This window comes from Copadichromis virginalis, linkage group LG22, assembly GCF_057382275.1.
Source record: "Copadichromis virginalis isolate Kocher_CV1m ecotype Utaka linkage group LG22, C_Virginalis_male_GT1.1, whole genome shotgun sequence".
Taxonomy (NCBI): Eukaryota; Metazoa; Chordata; class Actinopteri; order Cichliformes; family Cichlidae; genus Copadichromis; species Copadichromis virginalis.
Genome location: NC_140638.1, coordinates 5,993,802 through 6,015,410, shown reverse-complemented (window position 1 = coordinate 6,015,410; position 21,609 = coordinate 5,993,802). Strand labels below are relative to the sequence as shown.

The following is a 21,609-nucleotide window of genomic DNA, read 5'->3' as shown; positions in this document are numbered from 1 at the left end:
TGAGCCACTTTGTGAGAGCTGAGCAGCGAAAGGAAATTAAGTGAGGGTAGAAATGACAGAAAGATTATTATGGTCTGTTTTGAGTTTTGTTCAAAAAAGAATGACTTCATACACTCAACAAAAATATAAACGCAACACCTTTGTTACTGCTCCCATTCCCCATGGGATGGACGTAGAGACCTAAAATTCATCCCAGATACACAATATAACCATCCCTCCCAAACAGTGGTCACAAATCAGTCCAAATGTGTGGTAGTGGGCACATCTGCCATATTGAGATAATCCATCCCACCTCACAGGTGTGCCACATCAGGATGCTGATCTGACATCATGAGTAGTGCACAGGTGTACCTCAAACTGCCCACAACAAAAGGCCACCCTGGAATGTGCAGTTTTTTGCGCTATTGGGGGTCTGGGGACCCAGAACCGGTCAGTATCTGGTGTGACCACCATTTGCCTCATGCAGTGCAACACATCGTCGCATGGAGTCTATCAGATTGTCAATTGTGGCCTGTGGAATGTTGGTCCACTCCACTTCAATGGCTGTGCGAGGTTGTTGGATATTCGTGGGAACTGGTACACGCTGTCGTATACGCCGGTCAAGCACATCCCGAACATGCTCAATGGGTGACATGTCCGGTGAGTATGCTGGCCATGCAAGAACTGGGACATTCTCAGCTGCCATCTGCCCTGAACAATGTGAACCATGATTCATCCGTGAAGCGCACACCTCTCCAACGTGCCAGACGCCATCGGATGTGAGCATTTGCCCACACAAGTCTGTTACGGCGACGAGCTGGAGTCAGGTCAAGACCCCGATGAGGACGACGGGCATGCAGTTGAGCGTCCCTGAGACGGTTTCTGACAGTTTGTGCAGAAATTGTTTGGTTGTGCAAACCAATTGTTCCAGCAGCTGTCTGGGTGGCTGGTCTCAGACGATCTTGGAGGTGAACCTGCTGGATGTGGAGGTCCTGGGCTGGTGTGGTTACACGAGGTCTGCGGTTGTGAGGCCGGTTGGATGTGCTGCCATATTCTCTGAAACGCCTGTGGAGACGGCTTATGGTTGAGAAATGAACATTCAATGCACGGGCGACAGATCTGGTTGACATTCCTGCTGTCAGCATGCCAGTTGCACGCTCCCTCATTGCTTGTGGCATCTGTGGCATTTTGCTGTGAGACAAAACTGCACATTCCAGGGTGGCCTTTTGTTGTGGGCAGTCTGAGGTACACCTGTGCACTACTCGTGATGTCAGATCAGCATCCTGATGTGGCACACCTGTGAGGTGGGATGGATTATCTCAATATGGCAGATGTGCCCACTACCACACATTTGGACTGATTTGTGACCACTGTTTGGGAGGGATGGTTATATTGTGTATCTGGGATGAATTTTAGGTCTCTACGTCCATCCCATGGGGAATGGGAGCAGTAACAAAGGTGTTGCGTTTATATTTTTGTTGAGTGTATATAAATATATGTGGTGGCCCCTAGAGACAAAGCACATCAACTGAACTTCCAAAGCAGAGCTACCTAGATCACTTAAATTACACAATTGAAAGCATATGTGTATTGTTTGTGTATTTATAGACAAGCACTCATATATATTCAAATAATTTAAAAAAAAAAAGTTCATTTCACACCTGTTACTACCACACAACAAATCCGGTCGTTGGTACTTCCTGGCTTGTTTAGCCACTAGGTAACAAAAGCTCAACACTCCCTCTAGCATCCTGGAGCACGTCTGTTGTGTTTTGTACGAGTTTTGGAGTTTTTACGTGTTTCTGAGTTTTTACGTGTTTTGGAGTTTTTACGTGTTTCTGAGTTTTTAGGTGTTTTGGAGTTTTTACGTGTTCTGGAGTTTTTAGGTGTTTTGGAGTTTTTAGGTGTTTTGGAGTTTTTAGGTGTTTTGGAGTTTTTAGGTGTTTCGGAGTTTTTATGTGTTTTGGAGTTCGTACGGCTCGCATTGTTCACTTCGAAGAGTCGGCTCTAAGAGCCATTTCGTTCGCGACCAACACATCACTAGTATAACGGCCCCCTGACATGTCATTGTAGAGAAGTTCAGATCTCCATGATTGAGTGTAAATATTCTCATAATAATCTGTAAATATTCAAAAGCTGTCCAGCTGTGGACTTTTAATATAAATGTTTTATGGTTTTCATCTGTTCATCTTAAAGTTTCATAAATAAAATGCTTTTTTAAAGGATTATTAAGTCATAGTTTCATATTTTTTTACATAATAACCTGACCTCATTTGCCTTCATGATTTTCTGTCAGAAATGAAATTAGAGGAGAAACAGATCCGAACAGGAACAAGGTTTCTGTGGATGAGTGGACACATGGGACAGGAATTATGTTTCCCTCCCACATAATGACACCATGAGCCAATCCTCAAAAACTCTAGACTTTTTTAAACTTTTATTTTCAGTCATTTCAAATGTATTTCCGGGAATATTTTTTTGAAAAAGACATTTGAGTTCCTTCTGTGTAGATGAGGTTTACTGGTTACAGTCTTCATCATTTCACTGATAACATCCCCACTATCCTGGTTTAATTAAGTCAAACTCAATGTCAGTATTTTAAATTCATCCTATTTCATATACAAGAGTAACAGAGAGGGATTTATTGACCTACTAACGGCTCTTTGAAGAGATCCTCCTCTTTTCTCTGAGATAGACCACAGATAATAAACTCTCTCCTTACTACATCAGACTCATCCTCTGAATAACAATGAAAATGTTAAAATAAAGGATGTAGGGGGCCTAAGGGTACATCTTTCACCATCTTACAATGCTGTGATTGCAGCCATTCCCCAACTCTCTGTGAATGGTACTCATGGCTATTGATCAGTGGTTGTTGATCAATGATCAGCCCATTGTTCATTCAGTGGTGCTTGTTTCAATCATTATGCAAATGTACTCTTTATAAGATTGGGGAAACCTGCAGTCAGCTGAGACTGAAGAAGTCACTTGGATGAGTGACGAAACGTTTCTCCCACTGAAAACTCTACGTCCAGATGAACAGAATCAACTTTTTGGGAGAAACTTCCCAGAGTTTGTGGCTGTCGGTTTGGTTGATAGATTTCATATGATTCACTATGACAGCAACACCAGGAGAGCAGGAGAGTCACAGACAATGAAACAGAATACTGGGACACAGAGAGTGAAGTGTCTGATGAAGATTTAGGTGCAGTAAGACAGGCCTGCTTAGCCATTTTTGACAGACACACCTCTGCAACTGCTGTTTCTTGTCTTGGTAAGAAAAAGTGACTCACAGCATGTAATCAAAATAACCAAAAACCTGTATGTGATTAATGATGATACCATCTTTCTAACTGGCACTTACTGGAGAATAATGACTGTAACTGGTAAATTACATAACCAGCCAAATTACAGACTATAATATTGTGTGGAGACAGTTGTCGCCTAATGGTTATGAACACTGCTGTCCTTCTGTTTGTGTAACAGCTCTTATGTAATTTATAATGTCCAGGTTTGTTTTTTAGTACTTCACTTAAATGTTGTTTCTTCATTTTTTTAGACTAATGCTGCAAAAGACAGCAAAATCTGCAACAAAGGTAACTGATGTATCTGTACACCTCACATGTACCGCACACAGCCATACTTGTGTTTTGTTGCCTTAAAAGTAAGCGTTAAGTTTTCTTGTTAGATTTTTCCAAACACTCTTAATAAATAAATGCAGATTTGTTTTATCCAAACACAAGAGAGATGATTTAAAGAAGGTGGAAAAACATCACTTCATGAGGAATCTGCAACACTGAACGTCTGAGAAAACCGTTTCTGCTTTGCTCCCAAAGTAACATATTTTATTAGAGCTATGACACAACAAAAGATCCAACACAACAGAAATTAAGTAAATAATTTATGTCATAGAAAAAATAAAATGGACATAATATTTTTCTCTGAAAATTTCTTAAATTGCTTTGTAGTATTTGTTAGGTGCCATTAACCATGACAGTCTGACACCACTCTGCTTTGTCTCTCAGCTTTAATGGTTTGGGTTGATACATGGTATACATTCATATTTTATTTACTTTTGTTCTGTTTTTAGAATTAAAGAATCTGAGATATGAGTCTTTTTTGGTTCACTGAATGCCAAATTAAAATGCATCTATGCATGCACAGCAGTTTAGTCATCTGGTTCTGTAAGCCATCTGCTTCAAGGCGCACAAGTAGAGAAGTGACACTCACTGGTTATTTTCTCTGTTTTGAACCATTCTCTGTAAACCCTGTGATGATGAGGTGCTTGTGTGGTAAAATACCAGTAGATAAATAGTTTATCAAAAACACAGACCAACCTCAACGATCATCAACACCCTCAGTAGATGCTGTATCAACAACTATTCAACCACCTTTCTTCCAGACTGTGATGCTGTTTGAACTTCATTAGGCTGTTTTGACAGAATTTACAGGGCTAAATGCTTTGAGTTGCAGACGTGGCTGAACAAGCACTGGAACAGGTGCACCTGATAAAGTGGCTGCTAAATGTATGTAGAGTGAGTTTTTTTGGATTATACAGTAGTTGGTCTTTGTTTTATGATGCATTTAGTTTTGTGAATAATTTTTGCGTTTCTATATTTCAAGCAATTTTGTAAAGTTTCCATTAAATCGTTTACATTTCAGTATTGCGTCTGAGCAGTTTTTACTCTACATTAGGCCTACATTTTGCATTTTTCAGTGAGGTTTTGGTAAAGGTAAAACAATACTTGGTGTCTGAAGGATACAAAAAAACAACAACAGCAATAGAATAATATTAAACACAAAGTGAACCCGTCTTCCTTCATTAAATAGGTTCTTTTAGATGTTAAGGAGGAATTGACTTAACCAGGCTGGCGGAGAATGAAGACAACCGGACACCTGCGGCAGATGGGGAATCAGTGAACTTTTATTGAGACAGAGACAACCTCTCAACACAGCTCACATCAGGAGATTCCCAAGATTTGCTGTGAGGATGGGTATATATTCTCTAAAACTTACAGGAGGGGGTTGTGAGGAAAGTGCTGCATTAGCAGAAAAAACAACTCCATAAAAGGAAATCGGCCTTGGGTGTTCTAGTCTCTTCGCTTGCAGATATCTTGCACCTGCAGGATGAGGCGATCGCTTCTTATCGCTCTCAAGGCCAAAGTCGTGAGCACATTTTTATTACACAGTTGCACAGTAACTTTAAAGCTGAACAATATTTAAAGCTGAATAATGTTTGATCAGATTATATTTTCTTCAAATCCCCCTTTTGACCCATCTTAAATGGGTCAACACACAAAAATAAGTAATATTCAAAGGAACACAGAGACGTGTCGAAGCCTGGCTCGAAAAACTCCTCGGGTCTTATCATTTGTCTTTATCTGTCATTGCAGATGAGGAGAAAAGAGTCCAGGCACCACCCTGCCCAGGGGTCGGCTGCAAGCAGTCTCGGTTCCCGACGAAAGCAGTAACAGCTGTCCTGCACCCAAGGATACAACGAGTCAGTGCAACCAGGGTAGTGACACAAAATTAACAGTTCCTGTAACCCAGCAACCAAAAAGCATAAGTAATGATAAAAATGTGGAGAGTACAGAGTATACTATAATAATGAGAGATATAAACGTGAAAATGTGAAAGAATAAATCAACCGTAAAATAAACCCAGAACGGTAACTGCTAAGGACATTCAAAAGTGAATATGGTAAAACGTGAGGAAGGGGTGTGGAAAAAAACAATTTATATCCAGTGGTGGGAGTACACATTCGCTCAGGCTTAAGTCCGGAGACCCTGAGAACATCGCTTAACCCTCACAACCCGACCAGGCACAGTCCAACCAGATATATCCTTCAAGAGGAAGTGGGTGAGGGAAACAATTAATAACAAGCCTAATACAAAACACCACAGAGAAACAACCATTCTAGAAGCATTTAAACAAGAGAAAGACGATAATGTTCGTCACCCTCACGATCAGAGTTTTCATCATCCGTTGGCGAGGAGGTGGGAAGTTGACTAGCCAATAAAGGCATCTGCCGGGCGAGATCCTTATCCTCAGGAGTGAGAGCTGTAACAATCAGTCTCTGGAAGAGGGATCGAATGCATGGAATACAACAGCAACCGCAGGTGACTAGGACAGCAACAAAAACTGAGATGGAAACTAGGATGGAAGCTACAAGGGCCTTATATTTGCCAAACATGTTAAGCCAAGAGTCCCACATGGCAGTATCAACGCCCGAGTGTTCCTTCATTTTAACAGTAAGAGCTGTGAGACCAGTAATAGCTTTAGTGAGGGAACCATCAGGAGCTGTGTTATTGGGGATATAGGTACAGCACTCCTGACCAAAAAGGCTGCAGACTCCGCCTCTTTCTGCGAGGAGAAAATCCGTTGCGACCCTGTTTTGGAAAGCCATTAGGGAAGTGGCAGATAACTGTGCATGCACAGCTTCAAAACCATCTCGAGTGTAATTAGCCAACAGTTGCACATTAAAGTGAATGTAGTTAATTCTGTCTACATTCGCATTTATTTCAACCATCCAAAGTATCGAGGCCCATCCTGCTTTAACCTGGTCTCGCAGTTTATATTCATCGGGGACCCCACGGGGTATACCTACAGCATCAATATAGGTTGGATTATGAGCTGAACCTGGGATTAGAGAACGTTTAGAGCGGCGTTCAGAGGAGGATGGGAGGCCAACTTCGTGTACTTCTATAGAGAGATCTACTGGAGTGACTAAAACAGGTAAAATAAGAGTTATGAGAGCGCAAAGACCTGACGCATCCCGAGGGAAACCATCATATAACTTGTTATTGCCACACCACCACCACAAATCAGCCCTAGCCGTAGGTCGGAAGTTTGGTTTCATAACCGTCATCTCAGTGCACCAAGAAGAGTTCAAGCTACCTAGTTTTACTGCATTGCCAGTCAGGTTAATACAAGTGAAATTGTTCACAGCTACATCTGAAGAAAAGAAAGGTGGTTTATTAGAGACCGAGCGTTGAGTTTTAGGAAAGTGGTTTTCCAGATATGAGCAATGACCTCGTTTTGTATTGTTCATAAGATGCAGGAGGCATGCACTATTGACTGGCGCCGGTACCACTCTTAAAGTGGGGCGGGCTCCCATACACACTATGCAGTCGGAAGCCGTCTTGTCAGCAGCTTGTTCAGCTAGTAGTAACCAGTTGTTTGTTGCTCCAGAAATACCGGTTAGAATTTGGAAGAGGTCATCTTTAGACATTTTATTTGTGTCTACAATGCGTATTCGGCCGTTTCTCCCCCCGTTTGTATATGTCACCGGAGGGCCATTAAAGGTGGGGTTATCATCTTTAACTACAGAGCTTGGAGCTGCACCAACGCTAGGGCATATTTCCATTTGCCAATACAGGGCGGTGCGATCAGTCCAAGGGGCAAGTATAAATTGTTGACAGGAGGTCAAGGCCAGATCCTTTAGGGTAAAAATTAAGCCTGAAAGATCCGGTTTTTTTGCTATTCTGAGCTTATTTTGGTTTCTCCAGTGCAAAGCCTGACCCCTAGAGTGCTTGGACCAATCGAGGTCCGTTTCTGACACTAAACTGGACCACTTCCACTGATGCCAACCTCCCAGGGTTATATACCACACTGAGGAGGAGAGATGTACTGCAAGGTTAAAAAGATCCCCCCCTTGGTCTTTGGTGACGGGAGTGACTGGGAAGCTAGCGAAATCTATTTCGACTACCCAACTTTTATTGTTGGGGACACAGAGAGTAATCATTCTAGTCGTACTTGGGGTACAGGAGGTAACCGTGTCTCGTTTCTTTCTAAATGGATCGGGCGTGGGCAAAACTGGAGAGGAAGTGGTGGGCAAGACCCTAGGGGCTACATTTGTCAGATTGGGACTGTCAGAAGGGGGCGAAGCTTTTGAACTTGAAGGTGTCAGAAGTGTCGGGGGCCCTTCACAGATCAGGATTATGCCAATGGGAATGAGACCCAGGGCCAGGAAGCAAACAAAGACGCAACATCTTTGCCTGCCTGTCATTTCAGGGGGAAAGGGCCAAGACATGTTTACTTAGCTTGGATGTCTTCTAATAGAGGATGATGGGGCACAGAAAGGTGGTCCAGTTCCCCCCACCTCGCCAAGGGCGTGTTCTAGGAGTTAAAGAGCAACAAAAAGTATCAGTGACACAACTTTAAATGAGCTTTCAGCGGTTAAAACTATTGCAATGTAAAATGTAAATCTTAAAAACTCAAGCCAATATAAAAGCAAAGTCATAAAAGATGTTAAAAATAGAAAAATAAAAATGTTTAGTTCAGTATGAAGAACACCCCCTTTTGTAACCAGCCGGCTTGTAGGTTGAGTTTTGGCTCCCTCAAGTGGTTGGTGATGCTGTTGCAGCTCCTTCTGACAGGTCCTTCTGCACCTCTCTCAAGGTTCTTCCTGGTTCGGTGGCAGCAGCGCACTGTGTGTAATGAAACCAGGTGTCACCTTTCCCTTCGAGCCTGACAGCGTGGGAGGTCCGCTCTGTTATGCGGTAAGGGCCTGTCCAGCGAGGCTCAGCCCACTTTCTCTTTGTGACTTTCAGGAGGACGTAGTCCATTCCAGGTGTAGCCGCCTCTTTCAGCTCTTGCTGGTTTCTTTCAGCGACCTGTGAGGAATACTGGGCAACAAAACTGCGGAGCATGTTATAATATGTCCTCGGATCGAGGTCTGAATCAGCTTCATCCGACATTAACAGGCGAGAGGAGGGGCCAGGAAAAGGCCTGCCATGCTCCAACTCAAATGGAGTGTAACCAGAGGTTTGATTTACTGAGCATCTTATGGACATTAATGCAAGAGGCAATGCCTTAACCCAATCTAATTTGGTCTGTGCACAGATTTTAGCCAATTTAGTTTTTAGAGTTTGATTCATCCTTTCCACTTTCCCCTGGGATTGGGGGTGGTAAACTGAGCCAAACTTATGTTTCAAACCTAATGCGGCTTCAACCCTCTGCAGATCGTGGTTCCTGAAATGTGAACCATTGTCCGACCTTATGACCTCGGGAAACCCATGCTGTGGTATATAATGATTAATCAGACACTTCACCACAGTTCTACTGTTTTCACTTGCTGTCGGCCAGGCTTCTGGCCAACCTGAAAATGCATCCACAGCCACCAGCAGGTACCTGTAACTACCTACTCTGTCCACCATGTCTGTGTAATCAATGATTATTTCTTTCCCTGGGCAAAGTGGGATGGGGAAGTACCCTGCTATTGGCTTGAAGGCGGGCTTGATTCCAAATTGGTTGCACTCCTTACAGGTTTTAACCATGTATTTTGTCATGTCTTTTAGATAAGGGTGCCACCAGGCGGCTAAGTTCCTCATCATTTGTGCAGGTCCCACATGCCCCACTCCATGTGCCTCTTCCATTGCTGTCTGTCTGACCCCTGGCGGTAGAATGGGCCTTCCATCTGGGCCACGCCAAACATCTGTGTTTGTGGCCCCTCTTGTTACCCATAATGATTTTTCCTGGGGGCTGGCTTTGTCCTGTAACTCTCTGATTGTGGCTAGGCCTAGTTGTATGGGTGGTCTTTCTGGAGGGGGTGTGGCTTCTGGGTCCATTACCATAATCAGGGAGGGTAAGTAACCAGCTGTCTGCTTAGCTACTAAGTCGGCCTGTTTGTTACCTAATGCCACTAAGTCCAATCCGGCACTGTGTCCTTTGCATTTTACCACTGCCACCTTAACAGGTAACAACAGTGCTTCCGCTAATTCCCTCATTTCTATCTCATGTTTAATAGGCTTTCCGCTGGCTGTCAAAAAACCAGCTCTTAGCCACTGCTTGAGCTCCACATGCACTGCTCCCACAGCATAAGCTGAATCACTGTATATATTCACTTTCTGTCCCTTTCCCATCCTTAAGGCTTCAATCACCGCTCTCAGTTCAGCTCTCTGTGCAGACTGTTGTCCTGTCAACTGCTCTGCTTTCACTGTTTTCCATCTCATGTCTGTCTGTTCCACTATTGCCCATGCAGCCTTCAACATTCCACTTTCAGTTCTGAAACAACATCCATCTGTGAACCAATCTTTTTCTGCATCCATTAGAGGTTCTGCCTGCAAATCTGGCCTGATTTTCTCCTGTACCTGCACAACCTCTTCACACATATGTGGTTCCCCTGATCCCATGTGATCAGCCATGTTTATGCCTTCATGTGAGTAGGTGATGTGTGGTGCTTCCAAAATGGTACTGAGGCGTCTCTGCCTGAGTGAAGTGAGTGTGAAGGCCTGTGAGGAGACGTAGGCCACCACACTGTGTGATGTCAAAATTTTTAGTGGGTGGTTCATCACTATGTGTGCTGTTTTCTGAATGATTTTTGCAAGTCCAGAAACGTGTTGTGTGCACGGTGGGTGGCGTTTTTCAGTGTTGTCAAGCATTACGCTTACATATGTCAACACTTTTCTCTCTCCCCCTTTTTTCTGGAACAGGATACCATTGATATGGGTTCCAGTTCCAGAAACATCAAGATGAAAAGGCAAAGCATAATCTGGCACAGCAAGGTCAGAGGCGACAGAAAGCTGTTGTTTTAACTTTATAAACGCCTGTTCTGTTTCTGTAGTCCATGAGAGGGGAGCAGAGAGGTTTCTCATGCCTTGTTCATTTACCAAAACGCGCAAAGGGGAAGTAAGGCCAACATAGTCTGGGACATAGGTCCTGCTGTAACCAGTCAGGCCCAAAAATGACAACATGTCTTTTACAGTTAGAGGTTTTGGATGGTGCAAAATGGAGTTCCTGTGTTCTGGGGACAAGGAAATACCGGACTGTGAGACCATGCGGCCTAGAAAAGAAACCTGTTTTCTTGCAATCTGTAGTTTGTTTTTGCTCACTTTAAAACCTGTGTTGGCCAGGTGGTGAAGTACCACTCTGGTGGCCTCCAAACAGATGTCAGCCGTGGGGGCAGACAGCAAAAGGTCATCCACATATTGTATTAACATACAGTCAGATGGTAGTGGGCTGGTTTGTAAAAGTTCTTTCAAACACTGATTAAACAGTCCTGGGGAGAGGGCAAATCCCTGTGGTAAGCGAGTGTAACGCCATTGTCGGCCTCTAAATGTAAATGAGAAAATGTCACGCAGTGACTCACGAAGTGGGAGGCAGAAAAAGGCATTAGCCAAGTCAATGCAGGTGAACCAGGCATGAGATGGTGGGAGGTTGGTCAAGGCAACATAAGGATTAGGCACAGGCAAAGTAGGAGTGCCAAGTAAGGCATTAATCCTTCTCAAATCATGTGCCATTCTGAACTTCCCCGTGCCTTTTTTCTCAACGGGTAGGATGGGCGTGTTCCACTTAGAGCAGGAGGGCTCCAAGACACCGGCAGTGACCAAACCAGAAATTGTTTCTGCAATCCCAGCCTCAGCCTCCGGTCTGTGTGGGTACTGAGGCTGCCACAAAGGGGTAGCAGATGACAGTTGAAAAGAGACTGGCTCCACATCAACTAAACCTACATCTGTGGGTCCAAGGGACCACAAACAATCTGGAAGAGAGTCGAGTAAAGGCGCAGCATCACAGTGGTCTGTGTGTTCTCTTCCATGTGACCCGCTGACCACTCCATGTTGCAGTGTTGAGGAATTAAAGCAATCATTTAAAATTTGGTATGTCTTGGTAGATGGAGAAAACAAAACCTGTGGGAGTTTTGTAGGTGTCCAGTCAGTGGCCGCAAGGGAACGTTTAACCATTCCACCCAGCTCCTTAGCCTGGTGTCCAGGATGTAAGGCCAGTGACACATGGGGAGCTGCCTCATCAGACATCATGTACCACTGTAATTGATCTGTTGTAAAAGTAACCGCTGCTGCCACTCCCTCCGGTGCCGCAAAAATGCACGACATGTTCAGAGACCAAGCCCGCCCCTCACACTGCTCTTGGAACATGTGCTGGTACCAGGTGGTGTCATGCCTGTCATAAAACAGTGTAACATGAGGTGGGTCAGGGGGAGGGACATAAGGATGTAGGAGTGAGAGCCACGGCCGCCATTGCTGAAAAGCAGTCCAAACTCCTGGTTCAGCAGGCGTTTCAACTTCCAATAATGCCCAGTAGATGTCAGCAGAGTCCGCCAAACAGGAGGAGGGTTGCAGCAGAAACTGACCACCTCCCTCTGGCCCATCAGAGCAGGGAAGTACAACCCCAGTAGGGAGAGTCACAGTTAGGCCTTGTGAAGAGCAGAGTATTGTGGCTCCTAATTTAATCAACAAGTCTCTTCCCAGTAAATTCACAGGCGCCTGTTTTGAACAAACATAGCTGTGTAACAAGGTCTGATCTCCAACCGTTGTGGGGAGGGGCACGGTGTAAGGCAGAGTTTTAGGTTCCCCAGATATGCCCACCACTGTAATCACTCTGTCAGTAAGTCTTTCACGAGCAACATCCTTAATGGTGGAGTACGTAGCTCCAGTGTCCACTAAAAAGCTGCTTCTTCTTCTATCTACAGTTATGGACAGCATAGGGTCCGCCGTTGTCCCTTCACCGTCCTGGGCAGTCTGTGGGGTGTCCTATAGCTGGGGACCACCCTCGTAGTACTCCCACCCCATCACAGGCATCTGTGGGGCCGGGGGCACTCCAACTACAGCACCACGAGGTCCACCTCTGTGGCCAGGATGCTGATAGGGCCCACCACGGGCTCCCCTGCCTCTTCCAGCAGCCGGGTTCAAAGGGCACGCTTTAGCCCAGTGTCCAGGTTGTCCACACCGGAAACAAACATACATCTGGCCTCCCCTACCACCTCCCATCTGACCCCTTCCCCTGAAACCACCTCTGTTTCCTCCAAATGGGGAACCTCTCTGCCCATAAGGGGCCGGGGAGTGATAAGCACCATACTGGGGGGGCTGTGGATCAGTTGGCCATGGGTTCGGATACAAATCAGGGGCAACTGGACCAGGAGGGGGAGCCGCAGCGGCCACAAGCTGCTTTTTAGGCTTGTCACCTTTTCCACCCAGGTCGTTTTTAGCTTTCTGCAGCTGAACCTTCAACAGTTGCAACTGTAAATCTTCGACGCTCTCCGCTTTATCATCAGACTTAATCTGCACTTTGTTAAGATTAAAAATCAAATGTTTCTTCCAGATTGCAAAGTCACAGTCCTGCAAATCAGGATTATCCTCCATTTTCTGGCTTACTGACTCCGGAATGCCCCTCAGCACCGCCCTTCTAAACCACATGCTCTGTGAACAAGTCCTACTGGGGTGATGACCTGTATGGTTCACCCAGTCTTCAACAGCCTGATTTAGATAATGGGTGGGATTTTGCTTTCCCTCCCATTTAAATTTCTGTAAGGTGCCTTGATTTTTGGGTGGGAATTGTTTGCGCAGGGCCGGTCCAATAAACCTCAAGGCCTGCATTAGTGGCACCTCGTTCTCATGCATGGTAGTACCCGCATTTTGTTCCAGGTCCGCTGCCTGAGATCGGGATGTGCACCTAGTTATAATAGCTCTAAAATCTCCCAGTGCGAGGTCCTGTCCAGCTGTGTATTTATCCAAACCAGCCAACCAGGCATTCCCTCCCTCCGTTATGTCAGGGAGTTTGTCCACTAGGGCCTGGACATCTCCGAATGAATAAGGTTGATACACTGGTCTACGTTGCGCTTTAGTCTGGACCAGGGGAAATATGCCTGGAGGCTGAGGCACAGGGCCCTTAGATCTAGTCTGATATCCTAAACTGGGAGGGGTAGAGGGGGGTGTATTGTTAAGGTCACTGAGTTCATCATCAGTATCCTCAGTTTCTTCCCCGCCTGGTGGGGTAGCAGTGTCAGCAAAAACGTGGGCTAAACTCATCTGTGTTTCCGGATCCTGACGGCCCACCAAAGACATGGTAACTGTGACATTTGGTGAAGTGCCAGGCTCAGTTTTTGCAGTAGCGGTCAGATCTCCTTTAACAGCGACAGGAGTGCTGGCAAAGGGGTTGGACCGGGAAAAAGGGGCTGACGCAACACGATTATTCACCTGGACCACTGACCTATGTTCATTTAAGCAGCTGCGTAATGCTGCTTCTTGATCAGTTAATTGTTGTTCAGTGGGTTCCTGTCTGTTCATTCGAACCGCAAATGGTGCGCTCGCAGGGGGGTCAGTTAGGCCCTCAGATCCGGTTCCAAAACAATGGGACATAGAAGAGGGGGCTCTACTACTAGCTGAGGATGTCGCCGACAGAGAGGAGCTTCCTGGGCAAAAATGCTTGGTATCTATGGGAGTTGGAGCTACGGGCGGTTCTTCTCCAATAGTCATTATTCCACCAGAGATATTAAGTACCGGATATATGCCTGCTGAGGGAGGAGTTGAGGCAGAATAGGGAGGTGGCTGAGACCTATTTTTCTTCATGTGTGGTTTTGCAGTTTCCCATAAACACACCCAGTGATTAAATTTAGCTTTGCGGCCTGCGTGCTTATCTGCTTCCTTTCTGTGTCTCACCCCGCTCATCACACCTGCACCTGCTGCTGCTGAGTTGGCTTCTTCCTCTTTCTCTTTTGCCTGCATAGCCTTATTCTGCCAAATTATTCCCCAGTTACCACTACTCCCCTCGTCCTTTCCCTTTTCTTTCATTAACCTTTCAGCTGTTTTCCTCAATGACTCTTTCTGCTTTTTTGCTTCTTTAGGCTGGTGTGTGGAGTTGATGACTGTCTCAACACATGTTAATTGTTCTCCCAATGTGCTAAGAATAACACCGGGACCCCAACCATCATCATTAGTTTCTCGATCTAATTCTCCATCCATTTTACTGTCAATGGAGGAGTGTTCTTTTATTGATTTTAAAGGAGAATTTGGGCCAGCTGGGTTTCTGCCTCTGTTAGGCACTAACAGCTGGGGCGCTGCTTTAAAGGTGAGTCAGCACTGAAATATCCCTTCAGGTGTTACCAAGCTTCTACCAAACCGGAGTCTGGCGGGTAACCTTGCCTAGAGCTTCCTGATAGGGGTGCTAGTTGGTTGTCACCTTGTTCACACGTCTCATTCACACTTCATACATTACCTGCAGTCACTCATTACCCTCCTTACGTATGTAATAAATGTGTAAAAAAAAATTCTATGTGTGGTGTATTATTTTAACCAAAAGAGGAACCTAGTTCCTTTAATTGTGTAATCTGTGAACAACGGAGAACCAAACTGTCCTGCCCAGTGTTCCACAGCAAGCATTCAGCGTGTATTTATGTGTGTCCAATATCAAACAGAACATCAAAACATTTAAAACACTAAAATCATCAGGGTTTTAAGAAGAGATCCGTTTTCTCCTATTGATCAAAGGGACCCCTCCTTTGGACTCCAACCAGTACTTCTCCTTTTTAAGTTTTAGAGGATCTTTTCTAATAAAGTCCTCTGGGCCTTCCTAACCCTTCTGTAGTTTAGAGAATATTACTAAAAAATATTCTCAAGGCCTTTAACCTTTTAATTTGTTTAGAAAGGCGTTACTAATAAACCCTTTCAAGGTCCCAGACCTGCACTGAGGTATGTATCCGACACCGGAGAGCAACCCGTCGGCTGCAACCGTGGTCAGACCTCAGTTCACTCTTATCTTTATTCACTTATTCACTTATTTCTTATTCACTTATCTCTTATTCACTTATTTCTTATTCACTTGTCTGATTCTCAACAAGCCTTAAGTAAGCCAGACAATTTTGGTTATGAATTACTAGGAGTTTGGACACTAAGTATTTTTATAATGTTCAATATAGCAGAAATAAAAGGTCTGCTTACCTTGTTTTTGTGTGCACACAGCTTTTGTCCAAACTCCGTTCACTCAGACCACGGCCGAAGTCCTCCCATCCGTTCCAGTTGACCTGGAGCGGATCCTGTTCGTGACGCCAATTGAAGGATACAAAAAAACAACAACAGCAATAGAATAATATTAAACACAAAGTGAACCCGTCTTCCTTCATTAAATAGGTTCTTTTAGATGTTAAGGAGGAATTGACTTAACCAGGCTGGCGGAGAATGAAGACAACCGGACACCTGCGGCAGATGGGGAATCAGTGAACTTTTATTGAGACAGAGACAACCTCTCAACACAGCTCACATCAGGAGATTCCCAAGATTTGCTGTGAGGATGGGTATATATTCTCTAAAACTTACAGGAGGGGGTTGTGAGGAAAGTGCTGCATTAGCAGAAAAAACAACTCCATAAAAGGAAATCGGCCTTGGGTGTTCTAGTCTCTTCGCTTGCAGATATCTTGCACCTGCAGGATGAGGCGATCGCTTCTTATCGCTCTCAAGGCCAAAGTCGTGAGCACATTTTTATTACACAGTTGCACAGTAACTTTAAAGCTGAACAATATTTAAAGCTGAATAATGTTTGATCAGATTATATTTTCTTCATGTCTTAATCTTAAAACGGTGGTGTTATAGAGACTGATTGACTTTTCATGTTTTGACCTGAAAATGAATTTGATTATTTGAGTGTCTTTTGCACAGGTAAGTCTTAGTTATAAACAATAGCTTTTAGCTGTCTTTAGAACGGCTTGGACATTCCTGATGTATAGACGTGAGACCAGTTTTCCCGTGCTTCACTCATGTACGTTCATTCAAAGAGGAAAAAGAAAAACTTCCACAGGACTCCAATGTGAAAAGATACAAACAAACAAAAATGTGTTCCACAGCTTGCAAATCTTCTTACAGGAGTAATCAGGTGTAACTTATCCTTAACAACAAACATACTATGGTAGGAACACTGTGGCTCTGTCCTCCTCTGCTGCAGCGTCTTGCCTCTGCTATGCTAACTTTTTTCTCTCTCTCTCCCCCCTCCAGCACCACATGTACTCATTTGCATAAATCCGCGATGCTGGGTTTTTAACTATAAACTAAGCCTTTAAGGCAAACATATAAAACATATAAACTATATTACTTGGCTCTCACACCTGATGTGAACAAATTAAGCAATCAAGGAAAAACTGTCATGGCCTGGGTCTAGGGACCCAGGGCTCAGGCATTTTCAGTGTATGTTTATGTTTTCCGTGTGTTGTATTGGTTTGCTCTCCGTCTCTCCATGTGTCTCTGTGTGAGCTTCCGGAGGTGTGGGTTCGCTGAGGAGACTGCGAACCCGGAAGTGGTCTACTCGAGAGACAGCCACACCTGCCGCTCGTCGTCCTCTGCCAGCTGCAGCAGATTACGCTCGTCAAGGAACGGCATTTAGGACTGCAGCTGAGCTGAGGCCGACGCTGGATCCTTGAGTCAGCGCTTTTCTGCTCTACCTAAGCATTCAAAGTGCGCACAGAGGTATAGTTAGGTTTTGAACTTATAGATTTTGTTATGTGGTGTATGAAACATGAGCAGTACACTTGCTAAAGCATCAAGGCTCCTCTAACACTTTATTCTCTATTCATGATTTTCTTTCACAAAGTTGTGATTATAGTTAAAAATATGTCAAAACACAATTAAATTCAATACTGGGAAACAGTACTTCAAATATATATAACAGTATTTATACCAAACACCATTGTACTTTCCCAAAAGGTGACTCAGCACCGTTCTCCTGAGTTTGTTTTGATGTTTAGGTGATTTTCCATGATCTACATGAACATTTCACACAGAAAAGCAGAACACGTCATGTTTTCATGTCTGTAGATCAGCCAGCAGCCTCTTAACAGAAAACACTATGATCAATGTTAGGTTATTGATATTTTACTGTCCATTATATTTTAATTCATGGGAGTAACAGTCTAATTAATAACCACAAAAAGTTGAATAAAGGTAAACATTATGGCGCCACCACATTGTCTGGCAACCACCTAGCAACAGATTAAAATGACCTGAACACAGCAGCACCTTTTTTCTTTTTCTTTTTTTTCTTTTTGTGTTACTGGTGTCAGTTTTTGCCTCCAAAAACTGCACTTCAGGTTTTAAGCACCAGTGGAAGCTTTTTCCAGATTTAGTCACTGAATTCAAAGAAGTCACTCTTCAGTGCATGTCAACGTATATCAAGATATTTTATCAGAACTGTCTTAAAAATACTAACATGTGACCTGCGCAAAGGTGATAATAACACCAGGACAGTCTTTATGGCCACAACCCCCCCCCCCCCCCCCAAAAAAAAAAAACCCAAGCTGTAAACTACTTTCATTTTATTTTATTAACGACCTCCTTAAATACATTCCCTCTGCATTAAGTGACGCTCCGCTCTGCCTGATCATTATTGACTGAGTAAAGATTTATCTTCGATGTCATAAGTTATTCCCACAATTGTCCACTGATCCACTGGAGCCCCCCCCCCCCCATCTGCTGGGACAACACAGACCCCAGCCCTCTGTTCAAGGTGTTAGTCTGCAGGATAAAAAGAAGTGTGGGGCAGTGGTTACCCACAGAGAGCCCTCTTCACCTCCACAGTACCTCAGTTTGGTGTTTCAGAAAGCTGCTGAATTCAGACCTGCACAACTTCTGTTTTAAACACTGAATATAGTGAGCTACATGAAGAGCACATGATGTTTTCTCTGATACAATTAAATAAAACCTGATTAAAGTCAAAGGTTGTCACTTGTATTTTGAACTAAAAACTTGTGATCTGGAATTCTTTCAATGTTTTTTGTCAATAGTGTGTTATTTATCATAAAGTAATTCAGAGTCATTCATACCAGAGTAACCAGAGAGCACAACATATATTTAACTTTCTACAGGACTTAAAGATAGTATATTATGTAACAGTCCAGACCCTCTGAGGATTATCTGAGTACTTCTAACATTACACAAAGCAAAGGTCTCCATCACAGTGTTCATGAAATGCTGGGTTTATCCTTCTTGTGAGGGAGCTGCTGGTGAAGATCACGAGCCCTGCGATGAGTTTCAGTCTTCCTGGTGTTTCTGAAATGATGCCTCTCACAGTGGGTCAACAGAACATCTGGCACAGGACAGCTGTAATGAAATAAAGGGAAGAAGTTTTGAAAAAAATCTTGGAAATGCCCAATATGTGAGAAGCAGATTTTGTATTTACTTTTCTTTTGCCAATCAAGATAACTAAAAGTATAATTTTCACCATACAATTACTAACCTTATCTCCTGCACTGTCTGTTTTGGGCTCTGGGCTCGTCCTTCCCAGCGCTCATGAGACTGCTTTTGCTGCACTGTGGTATGAGGTGCTAACCTGTTGACAGTGTTGGGAAGGTTAATTTAAAAATGTATTCCACTACACATTGCAGAAGTAACGTATTCTGAATACTTTACAACTACATGAATGTACTATTGCTGTGTGATTTATTACTATTACTGAAGGCTACTCGCCATACCAATACCAACTAGATGTTTAAATCTTAATATAAATGAGTAACAGTAGGGTGGACATTAGGTAAGTGTTGTGAAATCAGTTTTACCCCGGTTCTTTTATTCGTCGAGGCATCCAGAGACGGCACCGGAACTCAGTAGTTATTTCACAAAACCTTTATTCATCTTTATTTAAGCATGCACTTCTAGAAGGGAAGATGAGGCCGGTGTGTCCCTCTACAAAATCTTCACCCCTTTGTTAGTTACAGCCAGCTTTATAGAGGCGACCCCATCATAAAACCCCCCACGGTGTGCTGCAAACTCTGTGTCTGTGTCTATGTGCACGAGCACATGAATGCCTACATGTGCGCGTTCCCGCGTGTCTATGTGAGTGCTCGTGAGTGACTGTGTATGCATACCTGTGTGTATGTGTGTGCACGTGAGTGAGTGTGCGTGACAGTTAAAACACTGTGGGTGTAGGTGACTCCCCTAGAGGTCATAAAAAACCCATCTCCCTTCCAGACCACAGTTATCCATTTCAAATGTTGAGACCCCCACCCAAACATTCTCTGGGGAATTTCAACTCAGCATTAACTCCTCTCTGTTTTACTTTCTCAGTTCAACTGGGGAGGGTCTCCTATACTCTACTCCTAAGTTCATGACACAATCAGGCCTTTATTACATTGAGGGCAGTGTCAGTGTCTCTACAATAATTCTAGATTCTATGTTAACACATTTCTAAACTCTAAATCAGCTAAATATTTCTACAAGTCCCCCTTTTTATCTGCCCTATGGCAGATAAAACTAAACTAAATCTCTCACCATAATGTTTTCATACTGTGACTCCCCATTTCCCAAAAGTGGCATCATGGTGTCGGCCTTTGTATCAGATTCTCCCACAGCACGATTGATGAGTCTTACGAACAAGGCTCTGATACAAGGCACACAACAACACCCACATGTCACTAATACTGCAATAAAAACAGACAAAGAAACCATAATTGACATAATGAAACCTTTCCATTGCCCAAAGACAGAGGTCATCCACGCTTCCAGCGGGTTATCCACTCCCGAATGCTCATACATTGCGGTGGACGTCTTTAGGCCTTCCAGAACTCGGGTCACAGAGCCGTCGGGAACTGTGTTATTTGGAATAAAAGTACAATACATATCCCCAAACATCGTGCAAACGCCCCCTTTTTCTCCCAACAACATATCTAACGCCATCCGATTTTGTACTGCCATTAAAGATGTTGGACTCAACTGTTCAGCAAGCCCTTGCAGTTAATGACAGCACAAAGATCAAATGTATACGAGATTGTGGGCCCTTTAACGTAGTCCAACTCTATACCGCCATAATAATCAAAACACTCATCTGATTTACCTGTTACCTCTGCGCTGTCACTTTTGGAGCTTGGCACGCTCTCTCCATCCCTCGAGTTCTCACGTCCAACGCTGCTGAAGATTTAAGGCAGAGCACGTCGTACACCTTAGTTGTCTTCCTCAGCGTCAACATTGAATCTCTCATTTTATTTAAAATCTTGCTGTGGGAAGTCTCCTCTCGAACTCCTGGAAGCTCAGTAGCACGGCTCTCTGTGTGATGTCTGCTGTGATGAAGATGATCTCTGATCCGCCTGAAGCCTCTCTCCTGGGGTCCGTTCTTCGTACCTCGCTAAGTAAGTTAGCTGGATTTGATTGTTGACGATTTCGCGTGATCTTGGATCGTTCGGTTCTCCGAAGCTCATCCGGGACTTGCTGTCATAGCAACAGATCCGTAAGCGTAAACCTGCTCGGGAGCAGGCTTACGTTATGTAAACAGGATTAGATCGTGGGAACTCAGGTATGTCCGCTTCATTTATACGGAAGCAACAGCGATATTTTACCACTGTTTTTCCATAAATAAATGTTATCAATGTAACTAAAGATAATGCAGTACTTGATCCTTTCATTGATTTCATACAGATACATACAGGTCATTTCCTAAAAAAAGGGAAATGTACTATTAATCATTCTATTTCATGTATTTGATTATTTCAGATGTAATTCATATTTTAGAGTAGTAATAGTAAATTACTTCATGTAAGCAAGATGAGAGACCACGGCCATAAAAGCGAAGGTGGATTTGGGAAGCCTGTCGCAGCCATGTCCTGTCCGTTTGTACGCGAGCAACCCATTGCGGAAGGTGCAAGATTGATAAGGAGAGTTTTCAGAATTCAGCGTATATTGCGGGACAGACAGGATCCTTTAGCTCAGCGCGACAGTGTGCTCATAGAGAGATATAGTTTTCCCGTGAGGGTATTATTTACTTAACCAACTTGTTGACGAGGGGGTGCAGGACCACCACCTGTCTTTTTTTGCTCTGCCCTTTTCTTGGTTGCTGTTATAAACAAACAAACAGATTATTTTCAAGAGACTAAAAGCAATATAAGTGATAAATATTACCATTCTGTAGAATATTCTTATATTTCAC

General features: G+C 43.9%; 2 protein-coding genes and 1 long non-coding RNA gene across 3 annotated transcripts; all 3 read right to left on the bottom strand.

The window, feature by feature from the left end:
- Positions 1-4,783: 4,783 nt before the first annotated feature.
- LOC146682541 (uncharacterized) lies at positions 4,784-16,262 on the bottom strand. Its single transcript, XR_014917675.1, has 3 exons — positions 15,874-16,262; positions 15,651-15,745; positions 4,784-5,458 (listed from the first exon to the last, which is right to left on the bottom strand). It is a non-coding gene; the product is annotated as an uncharacterized LOC146682541 (long non-coding RNA).
- Positions 5,458-8,290, bottom strand: LOC146682543 (uncharacterized). Its single transcript, XM_085446209.1, has one exon. It carries the CDS (start codon positions 8,009-8,011, stop codon positions 5,906-5,908), a length of 2,106 nt encoding a protein of 701 aa, XP_085302335.1. The 5' UTR covers positions 8,012-8,290; the 3' UTR covers positions 5,458-5,905.
- LOC146682542 (uncharacterized) lies at positions 12,410-14,945 on the bottom strand. The gene has a single exon (XM_085446207.1). The coding sequence runs from the start codon at positions 14,673-14,675 to the stop codon at positions 12,468-12,470; it is 2,208 nt and encodes a 735-aa protein (XP_085302333.1). The 5' UTR covers positions 14,676-14,945; the 3' UTR covers positions 12,410-12,467.
- Positions 16,263-21,609: the final 5,347 nt, after the last annotated feature.

Coding starts and splice junctions, on each gene's coding strand:
- LOC146682543 (XM_085446209.1), bottom strand. CDS start 8,011: ATGTCTTGGCCCTTTCCCCCTGAAATGACAGGCAGGCAAAGATGTTGC.
- LOC146682542 (XM_085446207.1), bottom strand. CDS start 14,675: ATGGATGGAGAATTAGATCGAGAAACTAATGATGATGGTTGGGGTCCC.